The 20,522-nt window shown below is 40.1% G+C and overlaps 1 protein-coding gene across 2 annotated transcripts; it reads left to right on the top strand.

Moving 5' to 3' along the window:
- LOC147979227 (uncharacterized) lies at positions 1-1,089 on the top strand. 2 transcript variants are annotated; one of them, XR_015599694.1, is made up of 3 exons: positions 1-117; positions 204-486; positions 581-1,089. XR_015599694.1 is itself a non-coding variant. In XM_087516715.1 (2 exons), the coding sequence occupies exon 2, from the start codon at positions 327-329 to the stop codon at positions 978-980; it is 654 nt and encodes a 217-aa protein (XP_087372841.1). In that variant the 5' UTR covers positions 1-117; positions 204-326; the 3' UTR covers positions 981-1,089. The 2 variants fall into 2 exon arrangements, 1 of the variants encoding a protein (XP_087372841.1); XM_087516715.1 differs by having other exon boundaries at positions 204-1,089.
- Positions 1,090-20,522: the final 19,433 nt, after the last annotated feature.

Here is a 20,522-nt window from a genome sequence, read left to right as displayed (position 1 = left end):
GATTGGATAAGCATGGGGGGAAGCAGCCACCGGCGCTCTGCCTCATCGGAGTACGAGTTGGATGCTTTCGAGTTCTTCAGTATCATACTTTCTTCTTCTGTATCAGCCACGAGGCAGGTATATAAGACGAGAGATCTCCCCTTCACCCATCTCATTATGATAACTCTGTTGTTTGCTACATCACTCCTTGTCCCAAATTGCAGAGGCTGCCTGACACTTTTATGAAGATGCTGAGTGAAGATCCGCTAGATAATGTGAAGCTCCGACAGGCCGGCAGCGGGGTTCGCAGGCTGTGAGACGTGGAGTTGGTGATCGAGGAGGGCCACATGTACCTGTGCCGTGGCTGGGAGAAGTTCTACAGTGCCTATGACCTGCGGACCGGGTACTTTCTTCTCTTCAGGTACGACGATGACGCCACAATGCTCATCGTGAAGGTTTTCAACGCGACTATGTGTCGCATGCGCTACGCTGACGACGAAGATGCCAGTGCGTTCTGCCTCTTCTTATTCCTCTACATTTGGCTTTGTCTCACATCGGTTGTTAACGGTCATTGTTGCATTTGGACTGGCAATGGGAGCAGCAGCAGCGACACTGGCTACAGCCAAAGCAGCAGCGATTATGGCTGTAGCAAAAGCAATAGCGATTCTGGCTTTAGCGAAAGTAGCAGCGATTTTGACAACAAGAAGGATGATCCGGACTGGAGTGGGGGAGAAGAGGAGCAGAGTGGGGATGAGGAGCTGCAGGATGACGATGGGCATCAGGCTGAGGATGACCTAGCGCTGGTGGTGGCTGACCAAGGGCAAGAGATGGTGGTGGCTGACCATGGGCAAGAGATGGTGGTGGCTGACCATGGGCAAGAGATGGTGGTGGCTGAGGATGACCTAGCGATGGTCGTGCCCGTCCTGCCTGAAGGTGGCCTCGCGATGGTGGTGGTGCCTGATAATTACCACGCACCGGTGGTGGCGCCGGCGATCCCATAGCTGGGCGACATGACTACGCCAATTGTGGTAGAAGACTACATCCCACAGCTGCCTCCACCGCCTCGCCGCTCTTGGCGCATCAGGCTGAGGAAGGAGAAGGAGAAGAACAATGAGAACTGAACTATGTCAGGTATGTCAGATCTCCAAAATGATATATATATATATATATATACTTAGTTACCTATGTTATCTCTAATATGCTTAGTTTCCTATAGGTTAGCTCCAAAATAACTTATGTTAGCACAAAATGATCAAGTTTACATAATAAGCTTATAGTCTTCTTCTTATTCTTCTTCTTTTCCAAAATGACATAGGTTAGCTTCATTTTACCTAAGTTGGCTCTAATATGCTAACTTAGAGCTTATATGCTTAGTTTCCTATAGGTTAGCTCCAAAATTACTTATGTTAGCACAAAATGATCAAGTTTACATAATAAGCTTATAGTCTTCTTCTTATTCTTCCAAAATGACATAGGTTAGCTTCATTTTACCTAAGTTGGCTCTAATATGCTAACTTAGAGCTTATATGCTTAGTTTCCTATAGGTTAGCTCCAAAATAACTTATGTTAGCAAAAAATGATCAAGTTTACATAATAAGCTTATAGTCTTCTTCTTATTCTTTTTCTTTTCCAAAATGACATAGGTTAGCTTTATTTTACCTAAGTTGGCTCTAATATGCTAACTTAGAGCTTATATGCTTAGTTTCCTATAGGTTAGCTCCAAAATTACTTATGTTAGCACAAAATGATCAAGTTTACATAATAAGCTTATAGTCTTCTTCTTATTCTTCTTATTCTTCCAAAATGACATAGGTTAGCTTCATTTTACCTAAGTTGGCTCTAATATGCTAACTTAGAGCTTATATGCTTAGTTTCCTATAGGTTAAATTACTTATGTTAGCAAAAAATGATCAAGTTTACATAATAAGCTTATAGTCTTCTTCTTATTCTTCTTCTTTTCCAAAATGACATAGGTTAGCTCCATTTTACCTAAGTTGGTTCTAATATGCTAACTTAGAGCTTATATGCTTAGTTTCCTATAGGTTAGCTCCAAAATAACTTATGTTAGCAAAAAATGATCAAGTTTACATAATAAGCTTATAGTTTCTTCTTATTCTTTTTCTTTTCCAAAATGACATAGGTTAGCTTCATTTTACCTAAGTTCTTCTTCTTCTTCTTCTTCTTCTTCTTCTACATTAGTAGCCAAAACAGGTGCGCCATTAGTAGGCTTTTTCCTAGTAGTGAGCGGTAGTAGCAGCGGTGGTAGGGGCGGTACTACCGCCTCTACTGCCGCTCCCACTTCCGCTTGTCCTGCAGGGACTAACGAGGTTGCACGGTAGAGACCCAAAGGTACTACCATAGAACCCGACACCAAAAGTCGAGACCACGGCAGTGAGCGGTAGTACAAGCGGAACTAGCAGTGGTACTACAGCTGCCGCCCGCGGTACTACCGCCTGCAGCTCTCCACCACTTCTTCAGCAAAACAGAGAAACTACTCCAAAGAAGCGGAAAGATGAGATGGGTGCAATATGAGTGTGTACGCGATGATTCCACCCAAACCTTTCCAAAGAGGACCCCTCTTGATAGTACGGTTTATCCTACGACTCAAATCCACTGAAAAGAAACACAGGAAAATAAACCGTCTTCTGTAGTAGGCTTCGAGGGCTCAAATCGTCTTGTGCCATATGTTTGATAATCTGAAATGCTCAATGCACACGATTAGTCCGCGAACACATTGTCATCAATCACCAAAATCACTTAGGGAGGATTATGCCCTAACAATCTCCCCCTTTTTGGTGGATTGATGACTACATGGGATTTGCACTAAAGATACAGCAACGAGGTGTGCAAACTCACAGTCTACAAAATATAGACGGGCTCCCCTAGATGTGTGCACTACTTTAGATATGCTTTTGGAATGCAAAGTGCACACATTTAGGATCAACACTCCCCCTATATTTTATAGACCAAGCAATACTTGCTAACCCTCCAGGCAACCCAGCAGCGGACCAGATCAACTCTGGTTAAACCGTTTGCGATCAAAGCTCAAACCTTGGAAAAAGAGGAGGCATATAGACCGCGCTCTGCAGCAATCAATCGACCTGGAAGCGGGCCACTGGTGGTGAGCCGGTAGGGGCGATAACCCGACAGAGGGTTCTCTCCAGCTGGGGGAGTGTCTTTGCAATAAAACCAAGTGTAGTTCCAATCTTTTGGATGACTTGGCAGCGCGGCTGACGGGAAGGTTACATCCTTCCGCCTCTGAATAGAGACACCTCCAAGTTCAAGGCCGAGCCCGTCGGTCATCTCAATCTGGCGGTTGATATAGTAATAGTCTCTGAAAAAGATCAATGGAAAGCTCTTCCCCAAGATACACTTCACAAAACACTTGGAAGTTGCATATGTTAGAAACAGAGTTGGGGCCAATGTCTTGTGGATGAAGGTTGTAGAAATGTAAAACATCCCGGATTTTTTTGATCCAGGAGGTGAGAAGCCATGGAGAAGGTGATCCGTGAAAACCACAACCTCCCCTTCTTGGGGCTTAGGGGGACATTCAGGGCCTGGAACTTGCCAGTGGATGACATCTTTGGCGGCTAAAACACCCATCACTACAAAAAAGACACATCCGTGACATTTTGGGATGAACGAAAAAAATTCTGTCATGCTTATGACACTTCTATGACGATAATTGTGACAAAATCCGGTATCATCATAGATGTGGTGGGCTCCTACTTCTATGACAAAAAATCATGACAGAAAATGGGATTTTCGTCCTGGGCGAGCGGGAGACGCAGCTGCATGACATTCTTTGGGCCGCCCATGATGGAAAAAACCATGGTAGAAGCGAGGGCGAGGAAAATATAGGGGTGTTCCCGGTTACGGTGGGTGGTCGGGGCCGAGCGATGCACGGAGGTTTACGTGTTTCTCTCGTACACGTACACGCGTGTGTGCAAGGCGTTGCGCTCTAACTGAACCCGAGCGAGGCGTTGGGCTCTAACTGAATCCAAGCGATTGCACTAGCTACGTTACTGAACCCTGATCGATCCTTTGCTATTAACTGAACCCGATCGAGCAATTCCTTCGCTACTACTGCTAATTGAAGCCGATCGATGCTGCTTCTGGATGAACAGTGAGCGTTGTTGGGGGGGGGGGTTGGATGAACAGTTCCCGGTGGGGGGTTGGATGAACAGGACCCCGTGGTAGTAAAGGCCGTTGCTGCTGGATGAACATGACCCAGATCGAGCCGGTTGGGGTGGATGAACAGGACCCCGTGGATGGCTGGATGAACAGGACCCCGTGGAGGGCTGTGATACGTCTCCAATGTATCTATAATTTTTTATTGTTCCATGCTATTATATTATCTGTTTTGGATGTTTGATGGGCTTTAATATGTTCTTTTATATTATTTTTGGGACTAACCTATTAACTGGAGGCCCAGTGCCAGTTTCTGTTTTTTTTTCCTATTTTAGAGTTTTGCAGAAAAGGAATACTAAACGGAGTCCAAACAGAATGAAACCTTCGCTATTATCTTTCTTGGACCGAAAGCAATCCAGGCGACTTGGAGTCGAAGTCTGGAACTCCATGAGGAAGCCACGAGGCAGGAGGGCGCGCCTAGGGAGGGTAGGCGCGCCCCCACCCTCGTGGGCCCCTCGTAGCTCCACCCACATACTTCTTTCGCCTATATATACTCTTATACCCTAGAAACATCAGGGAGAGCCACGAAACCACTTTTCCACCACCGCAACCTTCTGTACCCGTGAGATCCCATCTTGGGGCCTTTTTCGGCGATCCGTCGAAGGGGGAATCGATCACGAAGGGCTTCTACATCAACACCATCGCCTCTCCGTTGAAGCGTGAGTAGTTTACCATAGACCTCCGGGTCCATAGTTATTAGCTAGATGGCTTCTTCTCTCTATTTGATTCTCAATACAAAGTTCTCCTCGATGTTCTTGAAGATCTATTCGATGTAATACTCTTTTGCGGTGTGTTTGTCGAGATCCGATGAATTGTGGATTTATGAACAAGATTATCTATGCATATTATTTGGTTCTTCTCTGAATTCTTATATGCATGATTTGATATCTTTGCAAGTCTCTTCAAATTATTGGTTTAGTTTGGCCTACTAGATTAATCTTTCTTGCAATGGGAGAAGTGCTTAGCTTTGGGTTCAATCTTGCGGTGTCCTTTCCCAGTGATAGTAGGGGCAGCAAGGCACGTATTGTATTATTTCCATCAAGGATAAAAAGATGGGGTTTATATCATATTGCTTGAGTTTATCCCTCTACATCATGTCATCTTGCTTAAAGCGTTACTCCGTTCTTATGAACTTAATACTCTAGATGCATGCTGGATAGCGGTCGATGTGTGGAGTAATAGCAGTAGACGCAGAATCGTTTCGGTCTACTTGACACGGATGTGATGCCTATATTCATGATCATTGCCTTAGATATCTTCATAACTATGCGCTTTTCTATCAATTGCTCGGCAGTAATTTGTTCATCCACCGTAATACAGGCTATCTTGAGAGAAGCTACTAGTGAAACCTATGCCCCCCGGGTCTCATTCCTATTATATTACATCTCTTTTATTTACATAACATCTCATTTACTATTTTACAATCTTTACTTTCCAATCTATACAACAAAAATACCAAAAATATTTACTTTACTATCTCTATTAGATCTCACTTTTGCGAGTGACCGTGAAGGGATTGACAACCCCTTTATCGCGTTGGTTGCAAGTTTCTTGATTGTTTGTGCAGGTACTAGGTGACTTGTGTGTTGTCTCCTACTGGTTTGATACCTTGGTTCTCAAAACTGAGGGAAATACTTACGCTACTTTGCTGCATCACCCTTTCCTCTTCAAGGGAAAACCAACGCATGCTCAATAGGTAGCAAGAAGGATTTCTGGTGCCGTTGCCGGGGAGATCTATGCCAAGTCAAGACATACCGAGTACCGACCATAAACTCTTCTCCCTCGCATTACATTATTTGCCATTCGCCTCTTGTTTTCCTCTCCCCCACTTCTAAAACGATTTTCGAAAACCTTTGCCTTTTCTTCGCCCCTCTTCCGTTCATCTCTTTTCGCTTGCTTCTTGTGTGCTTGTGTGTTGGATTGACTGTTTGTCACTATGGCTCAAGATAATACTAAATCATGTGGCTTTTCCAATACCAACAACAATGATTTTATTAGCACTCCGATTGCTCCTACTACCGATGCTGAATCTTGTGAAATTAATACCGCTTTGTTGAATCTTGTTATGAAAGATCAATTTTCTGGCCTTCCTAGTGAAGATGCCGCTACCCATCTAAACAACTTTGTTGACTTGTGTGATATGCAAAAGAAGAAATATGTGGATAATGATATTGTTAAATTGAAGCTATTTCCATTTTCGCTTAGAGATCGTGCTAAAACTTGGTTCTCTTCTTTGCCTAAAAATAGTATTGATTCATGGAATAAGTGCAAAGATGCTTTTATCTCTAAGTATTTTCCTCCCGCTAAGATCATCTATTTTAGGAACGATATTATGAATTTTAAGCAACTTGATCATGAGCATGTTGCACAAGCTTGGGAGAGGATGAAATTAATGATACGTAATTGCCCTACATATGGTTTGAATTTGTCGATGATTATACAGAACTTTTATGTCGGACTGAATTTTGCTTCTAGAAATCTTTTAGATTCGGCCGCGGGAGGAACTTTTATGCAAATCACTTTAGGAGAAGCTACTAAACTCCTAGACAATATTATGGTTAATTATTCTCAATGGCACACCGAAAGATCCACTAGTAAAAAAGTTCATGCGATTGAAGAGATTAATGTTTTGAGTGGAAAGATGGATGAACTTATGAAATTGTTTGCTAATAAAAGTGTTTCTTCTGATCCTAATGATATGCCCTTTTCCACTTTAATTGAGAATAATAATGAATATATGGATGTGAATTTTGTTGGTAGGAACAATTTTGGTAACAACGCGTATAGAGGAAACTTTAATTCTAGGCCGTTTCCTAGTAATTCCTCTAATAATTATGGTAATTCCTACCACAACTCTTGTGGAAATTTTAATAAGATGCCCTCTGATTTTGAGACTAGTGTTAAATAATTTATGAGTTCACAAAAGAATTTCAATGCTTTGGTAGAAGAAAAATTGCTTAAGATTGATGAGTTGGCTAGGAACATGGATAGAATTTCTCTTGATGTTGATTCTTTGAAACTTAGATCTATTCCACCTAAGCATGACATCAATGAGTCTCTCAAAGCCATGATATTTCCATTGATGAGTGCAAAGAAAGAACCGCTAGGATGCGTGCAAAAAAAGATTGCTTTGTGAAAGCGTGTTCTTCTAGTTTTCATGATAATAATGATGAAGATCTAAGAGTGATTGATGTGACTCCTATTAAATCTTTGTTTTCCAATATGAATCTTGATAAAGATGGGACTGGAGATGAGTCAACTTTAGTTAAAAGGCATCCCAATGATTTGGAGTTTTTAGATCTTGATGCAAAAATCAATAAAAGTGGGATTGAAGAGGTCAAAACTTTCCATACCAATGAACCCACTATTTTGGATTTGAAGGAATTTAATTATGATAATTGCTCTTTGATAGATTGTATTTCCTTATTGCAATCTGTGTTAAATTCTCTTCATGCTTATAACCAAAATAAAGCTTTTACTAAACATATCGTTGATGCTTTAATGCAATCCTATGAAGAAAAGCTTGAACTAGAAGTTTCTATCCCTAGAAAACTTTATGATGAGTGGGAACCTACTATTAAAATTAATATTAAAGATTATGAATGCTATGCTTTGTGTGATTTGGATGCTAGTGTTTCCATGATTCCAAAAACCTTGTGTGATGTGCTAGGTTTCCATGAATTTGATGATTGTTCTTTAAATTTGCATCTTGCGGATTCCATCATTAAGAAACCTATGGGAAGGATTAATGATATTCTTATTGTTGCAAATAGGAATTATGTGCCTGTAGATTTCATTGTTCTTGATATAGATTGCAATCCTACATGTCCTATTATTCTTGGTAGACTTTTCCTTAGAACAATTGGTGCAATTATTGACATGAAAGAAGGAAATAATAGATTCCAATTTCCGTTAAGGAAAGGAATGGAACACTTTCCTAGGAAGAAAATTAAATTGATTTATGAATATATTATGAGAGCGACTTATGGATTGCATACCAAAGATGGCAATACCTAGATCTATCCTTGCTTTATGCCTAGCTAGGGGCGTTAAACGATAGCACTTGTTGGGAGGCAACCCAATTTTATTTTTGTTATTTGCTTTTTTCTCCTGTTTAATAATAAATAATTCATCTAGCTTCTGTTTAGATGTGGTTTTATATTTTAATTAGTGTTTGTGCCAAGTAAAGCCTTTAGGATCTTCTTGGGTGATAGTTGTTTGATCTTGCTGAAAAAACAGAAACGTTTACGCTCACGAAATTAATTTTCATTGTTTACCAGAGAGTGATAAAATACCCACTCCACTTTAAGTAGATCAATATGCAAATTTCTCAGGCCGCCCTAATTTTTCAGATTTTTTGGAGTTACAGAAGTATTCGAAAGTTACAGATTGCTACAGACTGTTCTATTTTTGACAGATTCTGTTTTTCGTGTGTTGTTTGCTTATTTTGATGAATCTATGAGTAGTATCGGGGGTTATGAACCATAGAGAAGTTGGAATACAGTAGGTTTAACACCAATATAAATAAAGAATGAGTTCATTACAGTACCTTAAAGTGGTGGTTTATTTTCTTATACTAACGGAGCTCATGAGATTTTCTGTTGAAGTTTTGTGTTGTGAAGTTTTCAAGTTTTTGGGTAAAGATTTGATGGATTTTGGAATAAGAAGTGGCAAGAGACTAAGATTGGGGATGCCCAAGGCACCCCAAGGTAAAATTCAAGGACAACCAAAATCCTAAGCTTGGGGATGCCCCGGAAGGCATCCCCTCTTTCGTGTTCGTCTATCGGTAACTTTACTCGAGGCTATATTTTTATTTACCACATGATATGTGTTTTGCTTGGAGCGTCTTGTATGATGTGAGTCTTTGATTTTTAGTTTACCACAATCATCCTTGCTGTACACACCTTTTGGGAGAGACACGCATGAATCGGAATTTATTAGAATACTCTATGTGCTTCACTTATATCTTTTGAGCTAGATAATTTTGCTCTAGTACTTCACTTATATCTTTTTAGAGCACGGTGGTGGTTTTATTTTATAGAAATTATTGATCTCTCATGCTTAACTTATATTATTTTGAGAGTCTTTTAGAACAACATGGTAATTTGCTTTGGCTATAAAACTAGTCCTAATATGATGGGCATCCAAGATGGGTATAATAAAAACTTTCATATAAAGTGCGTTGAATACTATGAGAAGTTTGATTCTTTATGATTGTTTTGAGATATGAAGATGGTGATATTAGAGTCATGCTAGTAGAGTAGTTGTGTGAGAGATACTTGTGTTAAAGTTTGTGATTCCCGTAGCATGCACGTATGGTGAACCGTTATGTGATGAAGTTGGAGCATGATCTATTTATTGATTGTCTTCCTTATGAGTGGCGGTCAGGGATGAGCGATGGTATTTTCCTACCAATCTATCCCCCTAGGAGCATGTGCGTAGTACTTCGTTTCGATAACTAATAGATTTTTGCAATAAGTATGTGAGTTGTTTATGACTAATGTTGAGTCCATAGATTATACGCACTCTCACCCTTCCACCACTGCTAGCCTCTCTAGTACCGCACAACTTTCACCGGTACCATAAACCCACCATTTGCCTTCCTCAAAACAGCCACCATACCTACCTATTATGGCATTTCCATAGCCATTCCGAGATATATTGCCATGCAACTTTCCACCATTCCGTTTATTATGACACGCTCCATCATTGTCATATTGCCTTGCATGATCATGTAGTTGACATCGTATTTGTGGCAAAGCCACCATTCATAATTATTTCATACATGTTACTCTTGATTCATTGCACATCCCGGTACACCGCCGGAGGCATTCACATAAAGTCATATTTTGTTCTAAGTATCGAGTTGTAATTCTTGAATTGTAAGTAAATAAAAGTGTGACGATCATCATTATTAGAGCATTGTCCCAGTGAGGAAAGGATGATGGAGACTATGATTCCCCCACAAGTTAGGATGAGACTCCGGACGAAAAAGATAAAAAAAGAGGCCAAAAAAAGAGAGGGCCCAAAAAAAGAATGAGAGAAAAAGAGAGAAGGGACAATGCTACTATCCTTTTTCCACACTTGTGCTTCAAAGTAGCACCATGATCTTCATGATAGAGAGTCTCTTATTTTGTCACTTTCATATACTAGTGGGAATTTTTCATTATAGAACTTGGCTTGTATATTCCAATGACGGGCTTCCTCAAATGCCCTAGGTCTTCATGAGCAAGCAAGTTGGATGCACACCCACTTAGTTTCTTTTGTTGAGCTTTCATACACTTATAGCTGTAGTGCATACGTTGCATGGCAATCCCTACTCACTCACATTGATATCTATTGATGGGCATCTCCATGGCCCGTTGATATGCCTAGTTGATGTGAGACTATCTTCTCCTTTTTGTCTTCTCCACAACCACCCCTCTATTCCACCTATAGTGTTATATCCATGGCTCACGCTCATGTATTGCGTGAAGATTGAAAAAGTTTGAGAACATCAAAAGTATGAAACAATTGCTTGACTTTTCATCGGGGTTGTGCATGATTAAATATTTTGTTGATGAAGATAGAGCATAGCCAGACTATATGATTTTGTAGGGATAGCTTTCTTAGGCCATGTTATTTTAAGAAGACATGATTGCTTTGTTAGTATGCTTGAAGTATTATTGTTTTTATGTCAATATTAAACTTTTGTCTTGAATCTTTCGGATCTGAATATTCATGCCACAATAAAGAAAATTACATTGATAATTCTGTTAGCTAGCAGTCTACATCAAAAATTATGTTTTTATCATTTACCTACTCGAGGACGAGCACGAATTAAGCTTGGGGATGCTAGATACGTCAACAACGTATCTATAATTTTTTATTGTTCCATGCTATTATATTATCTGTTTTGGATGTTTAATGGGATTTAATATGCTCTTTTATATTATTTTGGGACTAACCTATTAACCGGAGGCCCAGTGCCAGTTTCTGTTTTTGCCTATTTTAGAGTTTTGCAGAAAAGGAATACCAAACGGAGTCCAAACGGAATGAAACCTTCGCGATGATCTTTCTTGGACCGAAAGCAATCCAGAAGACTTAGAGTCGAAGTCTGGAACTCCACTAGGAAGCCACGAGGCAGGAGGGCGCTCCCAGGGGGGTAGGCGCGCCCACCCTCATGGGCCCCTCGTAGCTCCACCGACGTACTTTTTTCGCCTATATATACTCTTATACCCTAGAAACATGAGGGAGAGCCACGAAACCACTTTTCCACCGCCGCAACCTTCTGTACCCGTGAGATCCCATCTTGGGGCCTTTTTCGGCGATCTGCCGAAGGGGGACTCAATCACGGAGGGCTTCTACATCAACACCATTGCCTCTCCGATGAAGCGTGAGTAGTTTACCACATATCTTCGGGTCTATAGTTATTAGCTAGATGGCTTCTTCTATCTCTTTGATTCTCAATACAAAGTTCTCCTCGATGTTCTTGGAGATCTATTCGATGTAATACTCTTTTGCGGTGTGTTTGTCGAGATTCGATGAATTTTGGATTTATGAACAAGATTATCTATGAATATTATTGAGTTCTTCTCTGAATTCTTATATGCATGATTTGATATCTTTGCATCTCTTAGAATTATTGGTTTAGTTTGGCCTACTAGATTGATCTTTCTTGGAATGGGAGAAGTGCTTGGCTTTGGGTTCAATCTTGCGGTGTCCTTTCCCATTGATAGTAAGGGCAGCAAGGCGCGTATTGTGTTGTTGCCATCGAGGATAAAAAGATGGGACAGACGTGATGTGTGGAGTAATAGTACTAGATGCAGAATCGTTTCGATCTACTTGACATAGACGTGATGCCTATATTCATGATCATTGCCTTAGATATCTTCATAACTATGCGTTTTTCTATCAATTGCTCGGCAGTAATTTGTTCACCCACCGTAATACATGCTATCTTGAGAGAAGCCACTAGTGAAACCTATGACCCTCGGGTCTCTTTCCTATTATATTACATCTCTTTTATTTACATCGCATCTCGTTTACTATTTTGCAATCTTTACTTTCCAATCTATACAACAAAAATACAAAAAATATTTACTTTACTATCTCTATTAGATCTCACTTTTGTGAGTGACCGTGAAGGGATTGACAACCCCTTTATCGCGTTGGTTGCAAGGTTCTTGATTGTTTGTGCAGGTACTAGGTGACTTGTGCGATGTCTCCTACTGGATTGATACCTTGCTACTCAAAACTGAGGGAAATACTTACGCTACTTTGCTGCATCACCCTTTCCTCTTCAAGGGAAAACCAACGCATGCTCAAGAGGTAGCAGGCTGGTTGAACAGTAGTCGGTGGAGGGCTGGATGAACAGTAGCCCGTGGAGGGGTGGTTGAACAGCACCCCGTGGAGACGGCTGGTTGAACAGTAGCCGGTGGAGGAGCGGTGGAGGCTGGATGAACAGGAGCCCGTGGATGAACAGTCGCATGTGGAGGCTGAAGGAGGTCGATGGTGGATGAACAATAGCCCGTGGTGGCAGTCAACGGTGGAGATGAATAGTATCCTGTGGAGTCCTATTTTGCGGTATGCCAACACCCCTCCCGATGAACAGGACCCCCGTTTCGACTGTAGCGCTCCAACACAAGTCTGTTTCCTCCGTTTTGCGGCACGCCACACCCCTCCCGATCAACAAGACCCCGTTTCGACCGTAGGAGGTCCAAGAGACGTTCGTTTCCTCCGTTTTGCTATACGCCAGACCCCTCCCGATGAATAGGATCCCGTTTCGACCGTGGCCGGTCGAACACAAGGCCGTTTCCTCCTTTCCGTGGTACGCCAGGCCTCGTTTCGATCGGCTATTCCGTCCAAGCCGGTAGGCTCCCAATGAACATCACGACGACGCAGTTTCTCTGTTCCGAGCCAGCCATGTACACGAGCCCTGGCCGTACGTATGCGCGAGTAGGCGTTCGAGACCCCGCCCGTATGTACGTACGTGGCCATATTTACTTTCTTGCACCCTAGCTGTTGTACGTATGTGTACACGATATTAACGGGACTACGTGGCATGCTACGTGCACGCCTCTACTACGGCATGTGCGCGCCTCTATTATGACACGTGCCCTTCCTTACACGGCCACGGTTCATCGCTGCAACCTGTAGACAGACCGATCAACCAATATGTAATCGCGACCAGAATGACAACGCTACGTACGCTTTCACCAGGTGGGTCCCGACTGTTAGGCACTTCCTTGCGTGGAGCTGGTGTGTCCCAACAGTCAGGGGGAACATTTTTTTCGCGAAATATGGTGGCCCGTTGATACGTCCATTTTGCATCATGTTTTCTTACTGTTATTTATAATCATTTTATCCATAATAATGCTTTTTGGAGTAATTCTAATGCCTTTTTTCTCATAATTTGCAAGGCGCACACCAAGAGGGAGAATTCTTGCAGCTGGAAATCTGGACCTGGAAAAGCTATATCAGGCCACCTATTCTGCACAACTCCAAACAAGCTGAAACTTCACGGAGATTTTTTATGGATTATTTAAGAATTATTGGAGCAAATAACTACTAGAGGGATCCCACCAGGTGGGCACAACCCACCTGGGCGCGCCAGGCAGCCCAAGCGCACCCTGGTGGGTTGTGCCCTCCTCGGTCCACCTCTGGTGCCTATCTTTTGGTATATAAGTCATTTTGACTTAGAAAAAAATAAGAGGAGGACTTTCGGGACGAAGCGCCGCCACCTCGAGGCGGAACTTGGGCAAGAGCACTTTTGCCCTCCGGTGGAGCGATTCTGTCGGGGGAACTTCCCTCCCGGAGGGGGAAATCATCGTCATCATCATCACCAACAACTCTCCCATCTTGGGGAGGGCAATCTCCATCAACATCTTCAACAACACCATCTCCTCTCAAACCCTAGTTCATCTCTTGTGTTCAATCTTGTTACCGGAACTATAGATTGGTACTTGTGGGTGACTAGTAGTGTTGATTACATCTTGTAGTTGATTACTATATGGTTTATTTAGTGGAAGATTATATGTTCAGATCGAATATGCTATTTAATACCCCTCTGATCATGAGCATGTTTATCATTTGTGAGTAGTTACCTTTGTTCTTGAGGTCACACGAGAATTTTTATGCTTGACTTTCTCGTAATGATCAAACCATGCTTGATACTTCTTGTGCTGGTTCTTTTATGAAGAAGACTATTGAATTCCGGTGGGATCTTTTGGAAAGAATTAAATGCAACTCTAAAGATTGGGAACTCGACAAAGGTAAAAAGTCAGGTATTAAACTTGAGTATGATTGTGTTAAATCTTTTATGGATACCGATGCTTTTCAAAAGTTTAGCACTAAATATGGACTTGACTCTGAGATAGTAGCCTCCTTTTATGAATCATTTGCTACTCATGTTGAACTCCCTAAAGAGAAGTGGTTTAAGTATCACCCACCTATTAAAGAAGAAATTAAAGAATCGGTACCAGTTAAAGAAGAAACTATACTTTATAATGTTGACCCAGTTGTTCCTTCTGCTTATATTGAGAAACCACCTTTCCCTGTTAGGATAAAGTAACATGATAAAGTTTCAACTGTGGTTAACAAAAGCTATATCAGAACACCCAAACCCGATGAACAAATTAAAGTTGAACCTAGTATTGCTATGCTTAAAGATCTCTTGGAAGAAGATATGGATGGGCATGCTATTTACTTCTGTGAAGAAGCTGCTAGAATTGCCAAGCCTGATAAGAAAGATAAACATAGACCTGTTGTTGGCATGCGTGTCATCTCAGTTAAAATAGGATATCACTGTTATCATGGTTTATGTGACATTAGTGCTAGTGTGAGTGCTATTCCTTATACCTTATATCAAGAAATTATGAAAGAGATAGCACCCGCAGAGATAGAAGAAATAGATGTTACTATTAAACATGCTAATAGAGACACTATAGCACTAATTGGGATTGTTAGAGATGTTGAAGTCTTGCGTGGGAAAATAAAATACCCTACTGATTTTCTTGTTCCTGGTTCCCCACAAGATGACTTTTGTCCCATTATTTTTGGTAGACCTTTCTTGAACACCGTTAATGCTAAGATAGATTGTGAGAAACATACTGTTGGTGTTAGTTTTGGTAATGAGTCTCACGAGTTTAATTTTTCCAAGTTTAGTAGAAATCTTCATGAAAAAGAATTGCCTAGTAAAGATGAATTAATTGGTCTTTCTTCTATTGCTGTACCACCTATTGATCCTTTAGAACAATATTTGCTAGACCATGAGAATGATTTTCATATGCATGAAAGAAATGAAATAGATAAAATTTTCTTTGAACAACGTCCTCTACTTAAACACAGTTTACCTATTGAAACTCTAGGAGGTCCTCCTCCACCTAAAGGTGATCCTGTGTTTGAATTAAAATCATTGCCAGACACTTTGAAATATTCTTATCTTGATGAAAAGAAGATATATCCTGTTATTATTAGTGCTAACCTTTCAAAACATGAAGAAGAAATATTATTGAAAGTTCTAAGGAAGCACCGAGATGCTATTGGATATATCTTGATGATTTAAAGGGCATTAGTCCCACTCTATGTCAGCACAAAATTAATATGGAACCTGAGGCTAAACCCGTTGTTGATTACCAACGTCGGTTAAATCCGAAGATGAAAGAAGCGGTAAGAACGGAAATATTAAAACTTCTGGAAGCAGGTATAATCTATCCCATAGCTGATAGTAGATGGGTAAGCCCTGTTCATTGTGTTCCTAAGAAAGAAGGTATAACCGTTGTTCCTAATGATAAGAATGAACTTATTCCACAAAGAATTGTTACATGCTATAGAATGGTAATTGATTTTAGAAAGTTAAACAAAGAAACTAGAAAAGATCATTACCCTTTGCCTTTTATTGACCAAATGATTGAAAGATTATCTAAGCACACACACTTTTTATTCCTTGATGGACATTCTGGCTTTTCACCAATACCTGTTTCTCAACCTGATCAAGAAAAGACCACTTTTACTTGTCCCTTTGGAACCTATGCTTATAGACATATGCCTTTTGGTTTATGTAATGCACCTGCTACCTTTCAAAGATGTATGACTGCTATATTCTCTGAATTTTGTGAAAAGATTGTTGAGGTTTTCATGGATGACTTTTCTGTTTATGGGAAGTCTTTTGATGATTGTTTAAGCAATCTTGATCGAGTTTTGCAGAGATGTGAACAAACAAATCTTGTCTTGAATTGGGAGAAGTGCCACTTTATGGTTAATGAAGGCATTGTCTTGGGTCATAAAATTTTTGAAAGAGGTATTGAAGTGAACAAAGCTAAGGTTGATGCAATTGAGAAAGTGCCATGTACTAAAGATATAATAGGTATTCAAAGTTTCTTAGGTCATGCTGGTTTCTATAGGAGATTTATCAAAGACTTTTCAAAAATTTCTAGGCCTCTTACTAGTCTCTTGCAGAAGGACATTCCTTTTGTTTTTGATGATGATTGTTCAGAAGCCTTTGAAACACTTAGGAAAGCCTTAATTTCTGCACCTATTGTTCAACCACCTGATTGGAACTTGCCTTTTGAAATTATGTGTGATGCTAGTGATTATGTTATTGGTGTTGTTCTAGGACAAAGAGTTGATAAGAAACTTAATGTTATTCATTATGCTAGTAAAACTCTAGACATTGCTCAAAGAAATTATGCTACTACTAAAAAACAATTCTTAGCAGTTGTGTTTGCTTGTGATAAATTTAGAACTTATATTGTTGATTCCAAAGTAACTATTCACATAGACCATGCTGCTATTAAATATCTTATGGAAAAGAAAGATGCTAAACCTAGACTTATTCGATGGGTTCTCTTGTTACAAGAATTTGATTTACATATCATTGATAGAAAAGGAGCTGAGAACCTAGTTGCTGATAATTTGTCTAGGCTTGAAAATGTGCTTGATGACCCACTACCTATTGATGATAGTTTTCCTAATGAGCAGTTAGCTGCAATAAATGTTTCTCATAGTACTCCTTGGTATGCTGATTATGCTAATTACATTGTTGCTAAATATTTACCACCTAGCTTTACATACCAGCAAAAGAAAAAAAATTCTTCTATGATTTAAGACATTACTTTTGGGATGACCCACATCTTTATAAAGGAGTAGATGGTATTATTAGACGTTGTGTACCTGAGCATGAACAGGGACAAATCCTATGGAAATGTCACTCCGAGGCTTATGGAGGGCATCATGCTAGAGATAGAACTGCTCACAAGGTATTGCAATCTGGATTTTATTGCCCTACTCTCTTCAAGGATGCCCATAAGTTCGTCTTATCTTGTGATTAATGTCAAATAATAGGTAATATCGGTAAGCGTCAAGAAATGCCTATGAATTATTCACTTGCTGTTGAACCATTTGATGTTTGGGGATTTGATTACATGGGACCTTTTCCTTCCTCCAATGGGTATACACATATTTTGGTTGCTGTTGATTATGTTACTAAATGGGTAGAAGCTATTCCAACTAGTAGTGCTGATCACAACACCTCTATTAAAATGCTTAAGGAAGTTATTTTCCCAAGGTTTGGAGTCCCTAGATATTTAATGACTGATGGTGGTTCACACTTTATTCATGGTGCTTTCCGTAAAATGCTTGCCAAGTATGATGTTAACCATAGAATTGCATCACCCTATCATCCTCAGTCTAGTGGTCAAGTTGAAATTAGCAATAGAGAAATAAAATTAATTTTGCAAAAGACTGTCAATAGGTCCAGGAAGAATTGGTCTAAGAAATTAGATGATGCACTTTGGGCTTATAGAACAACATATAAAAATCCTATGGGTATGTCTCCTTATAAAATGGTTTATGGAAAAGCATGTCATTTGCCTCTTGAGTTAGAACATAAAGCATATTGGGCAATCAAAGAACTCAATTATGATTTCAAACTTGCTGGTGAAAAGAGGTTATTTTATATTAGCTCATTAGATTAATGGAGAACCCAAGCTATGAAAATGCAAAATTATTTAAAGAAAAAGTTAAAAGATGGCATGACAAAAGAATTCAAACGTGTGAGTTTAAAGTCAGAGAATATGTTCTTTTGTACAACTCTCATTTCAGATTCTTTGTAGGAAAACTCCTCTCAAAATGGGAAGGCCCATACGTCATCGAGGAGGTTTACCGGTCTAGAGCCATCAAAATAAATAATTCCGAAGGTACTAACCCGAAGGTTGTCCATGGGCAACGAATAAAGCATTATATCTCAGGTACGCCTATTAATGTTGAAAGTAATATTATCCAAACTATGACACTGGAAGAACACATAAAAGAGTCCTTCCGGAACACTCCAGAATCATGAAAATAAGGAGGTACATGATACGGTAAGTAAACAGACTCCAAAAAATCGGCAAAAATATTTTTTATCAGTTTTGGAATATTTAAGAATTTTGGGAATAAAGAAACTTCCAGGAAGTGTACCCTGGTGGGCGCAAGACACTAGGGCGGGCCAGGCTTGCCTGGCACGCCCAGGTGGGTTGTGCCCACCTGGGACACCTTCCGTACTCCGTTTTTCTACCATATACTTGTCCTCCAAGATAAAAAATCTATATATACTCCCCGAACCTGTTGATCATCGTATCACAGAGAAATCCTCTGTTCTCTTTTCTTGTTGTTTCTTGTGCAGTTTTGAAAATATGTCTTCCCAATACTTTGAGGATGAGAGCTATGTTGCTGATCTCATTGCAAACCCCAAGTCCTATGGGGATGAGAGGCATTATAGTTGGACCTCCGAAGAAGAAGAAGATAAATCGGTTCCTCCCCAGTTAAAAAACGAGAGCATGGAGGCGTTATGCAAGAGGATAATAAAACTTGAGATAGATAATTGCGAGTTGATGATGGATAATTTTATTCCCCGTCAGAAGCTGGAGCAAGCGAAGGGCAAACCTTCTACCTTCTCACCACCACCATTACCTTCTTCTTCACCACCATCACCATCTTCACCACCGAAGGAGAATTGAGTATCGGGTATGGGCACCCCCCTTGGCTTCCGCCAAGCTTGGGGGAGGTGCCCCGGTATCGTATCATCCCACTATCTTTTTGCTTTTACTTATTTTAGTTCGATCTTTTTCTTTAGTTGAATAAAGTTTAGTTCGATCCTTTCTTCTTCGAGAGTTTGCTTAGTGATCTATCCTTGTAATCGTGTGCAAGTTATATAATAAAGTTAGTATGAGTTTTTGCTTTCATTACTTTCATGTTGCAAATAAAAGAAAAGAAATAAGAAAGGAAACAAATAAAAGAAATGAATTAAATAAATAAAATATTATATACTAATCCTATGGTAGGTGATGGCACCACATAAGGAAAAGTATATGTAGACAATTTTATTAGAGATTGATAAACATAGCATTAGTCAATGATGGAACTCATGAAAGAATTAATAAGGGAAGAGAAGATTCACGTATAAATATACTATCCTAGAAATCTTTTGTGATTGTGAGCCCTCATCAAAATATTATATGCCAAAATTGTTGACGTTGGACAAGGAAGACAACTTAATGATTTATGTTTGTTCATATTCAAATAGAAGTCATATTGTCATAGATCCTTTAACATGTGGTGCTTGCCCCCTATCTTTGCTAGCCAAAAATTTTGCACTAAGTAGAGATACTACTTGTGCATCCAAAAACCCTTAAACCCAAATCTTATTTTCAAGTGTCCACCATACCTACCTAGGGATTGAGCAAGATCCCTCAAGTAAGTTGTCATTGGTGCAAAAAGGCAATAAAAATTGCTTCTAAAAGTGTGAGATCATTTAGTGTAAGTTAAAATTGAGCATTGCACGAACTTGTGATGGTGAAGAATAAAAGCGACAGACTGCATAATAAAGGTCGCTATCACAAGGGGCAATGTAACCTGACATTCTTTTGCACTAAGGGATTGAGCATACAAACAAATAAGCGCATGGCAACCTCTGCTTCCCTCTGTGAAGGGCCTATCTTTTACTTTTATGGATTTACTTTTATGCAAGAGTCAAAGTTTTTCTCTCTATTCCTTTCATTTTTTTCCTTTGGCAAGCATCATGTGGTGAGGAAAGATCTAGGCACATATGTCCAGTTGAATATGGGTGGCATGAGTTATTATTGTTGACATCACCCTTGAGGTGAGTATGTTGGGAGGCGAAACCATAAGCCCCTATCTTTCTATGTGTCCAGTTAAAACGTTTTGCTCATGGGTACACGTTGAGTGTTAGCAATCACGGAAGACTATATGATGGTTGAGTATGTGGACTTGCCTAAAGGCTCCGACACGTGACTCTTCCTGAAAAGATGATGAATTGTAGTTGCAAAGTTGACTGAGAACATAGTTTGTTGGTTCTAATAGAGTTTTTGCTT

Source organism: Triticum urartu, chromosome 3A, assembly GCF_056163025.1.
Source record: "Triticum urartu cultivar PI428250 chromosome 3A, HENAU_Tu73, whole genome shotgun sequence".
In the NCBI taxonomy this organism is placed as follows: Eukaryota; Viridiplantae; Streptophyta; class Magnoliopsida; order Poales; family Poaceae; genus Triticum; species Triticum urartu.
Note: the sequence above shows the minus strand (reverse complement) of the source record. Positions and strands in the feature narration are given on the sequence as shown.

Excerpts from the sequence above, each read along its gene's own strand:
- LOC147979227 (XM_087516715.1), top strand. The coding sequence starts at position 327 with ATGTACCTGTGCCGTGGCTGGGAGAAGTTCTACAGTGCCTATGACCTG.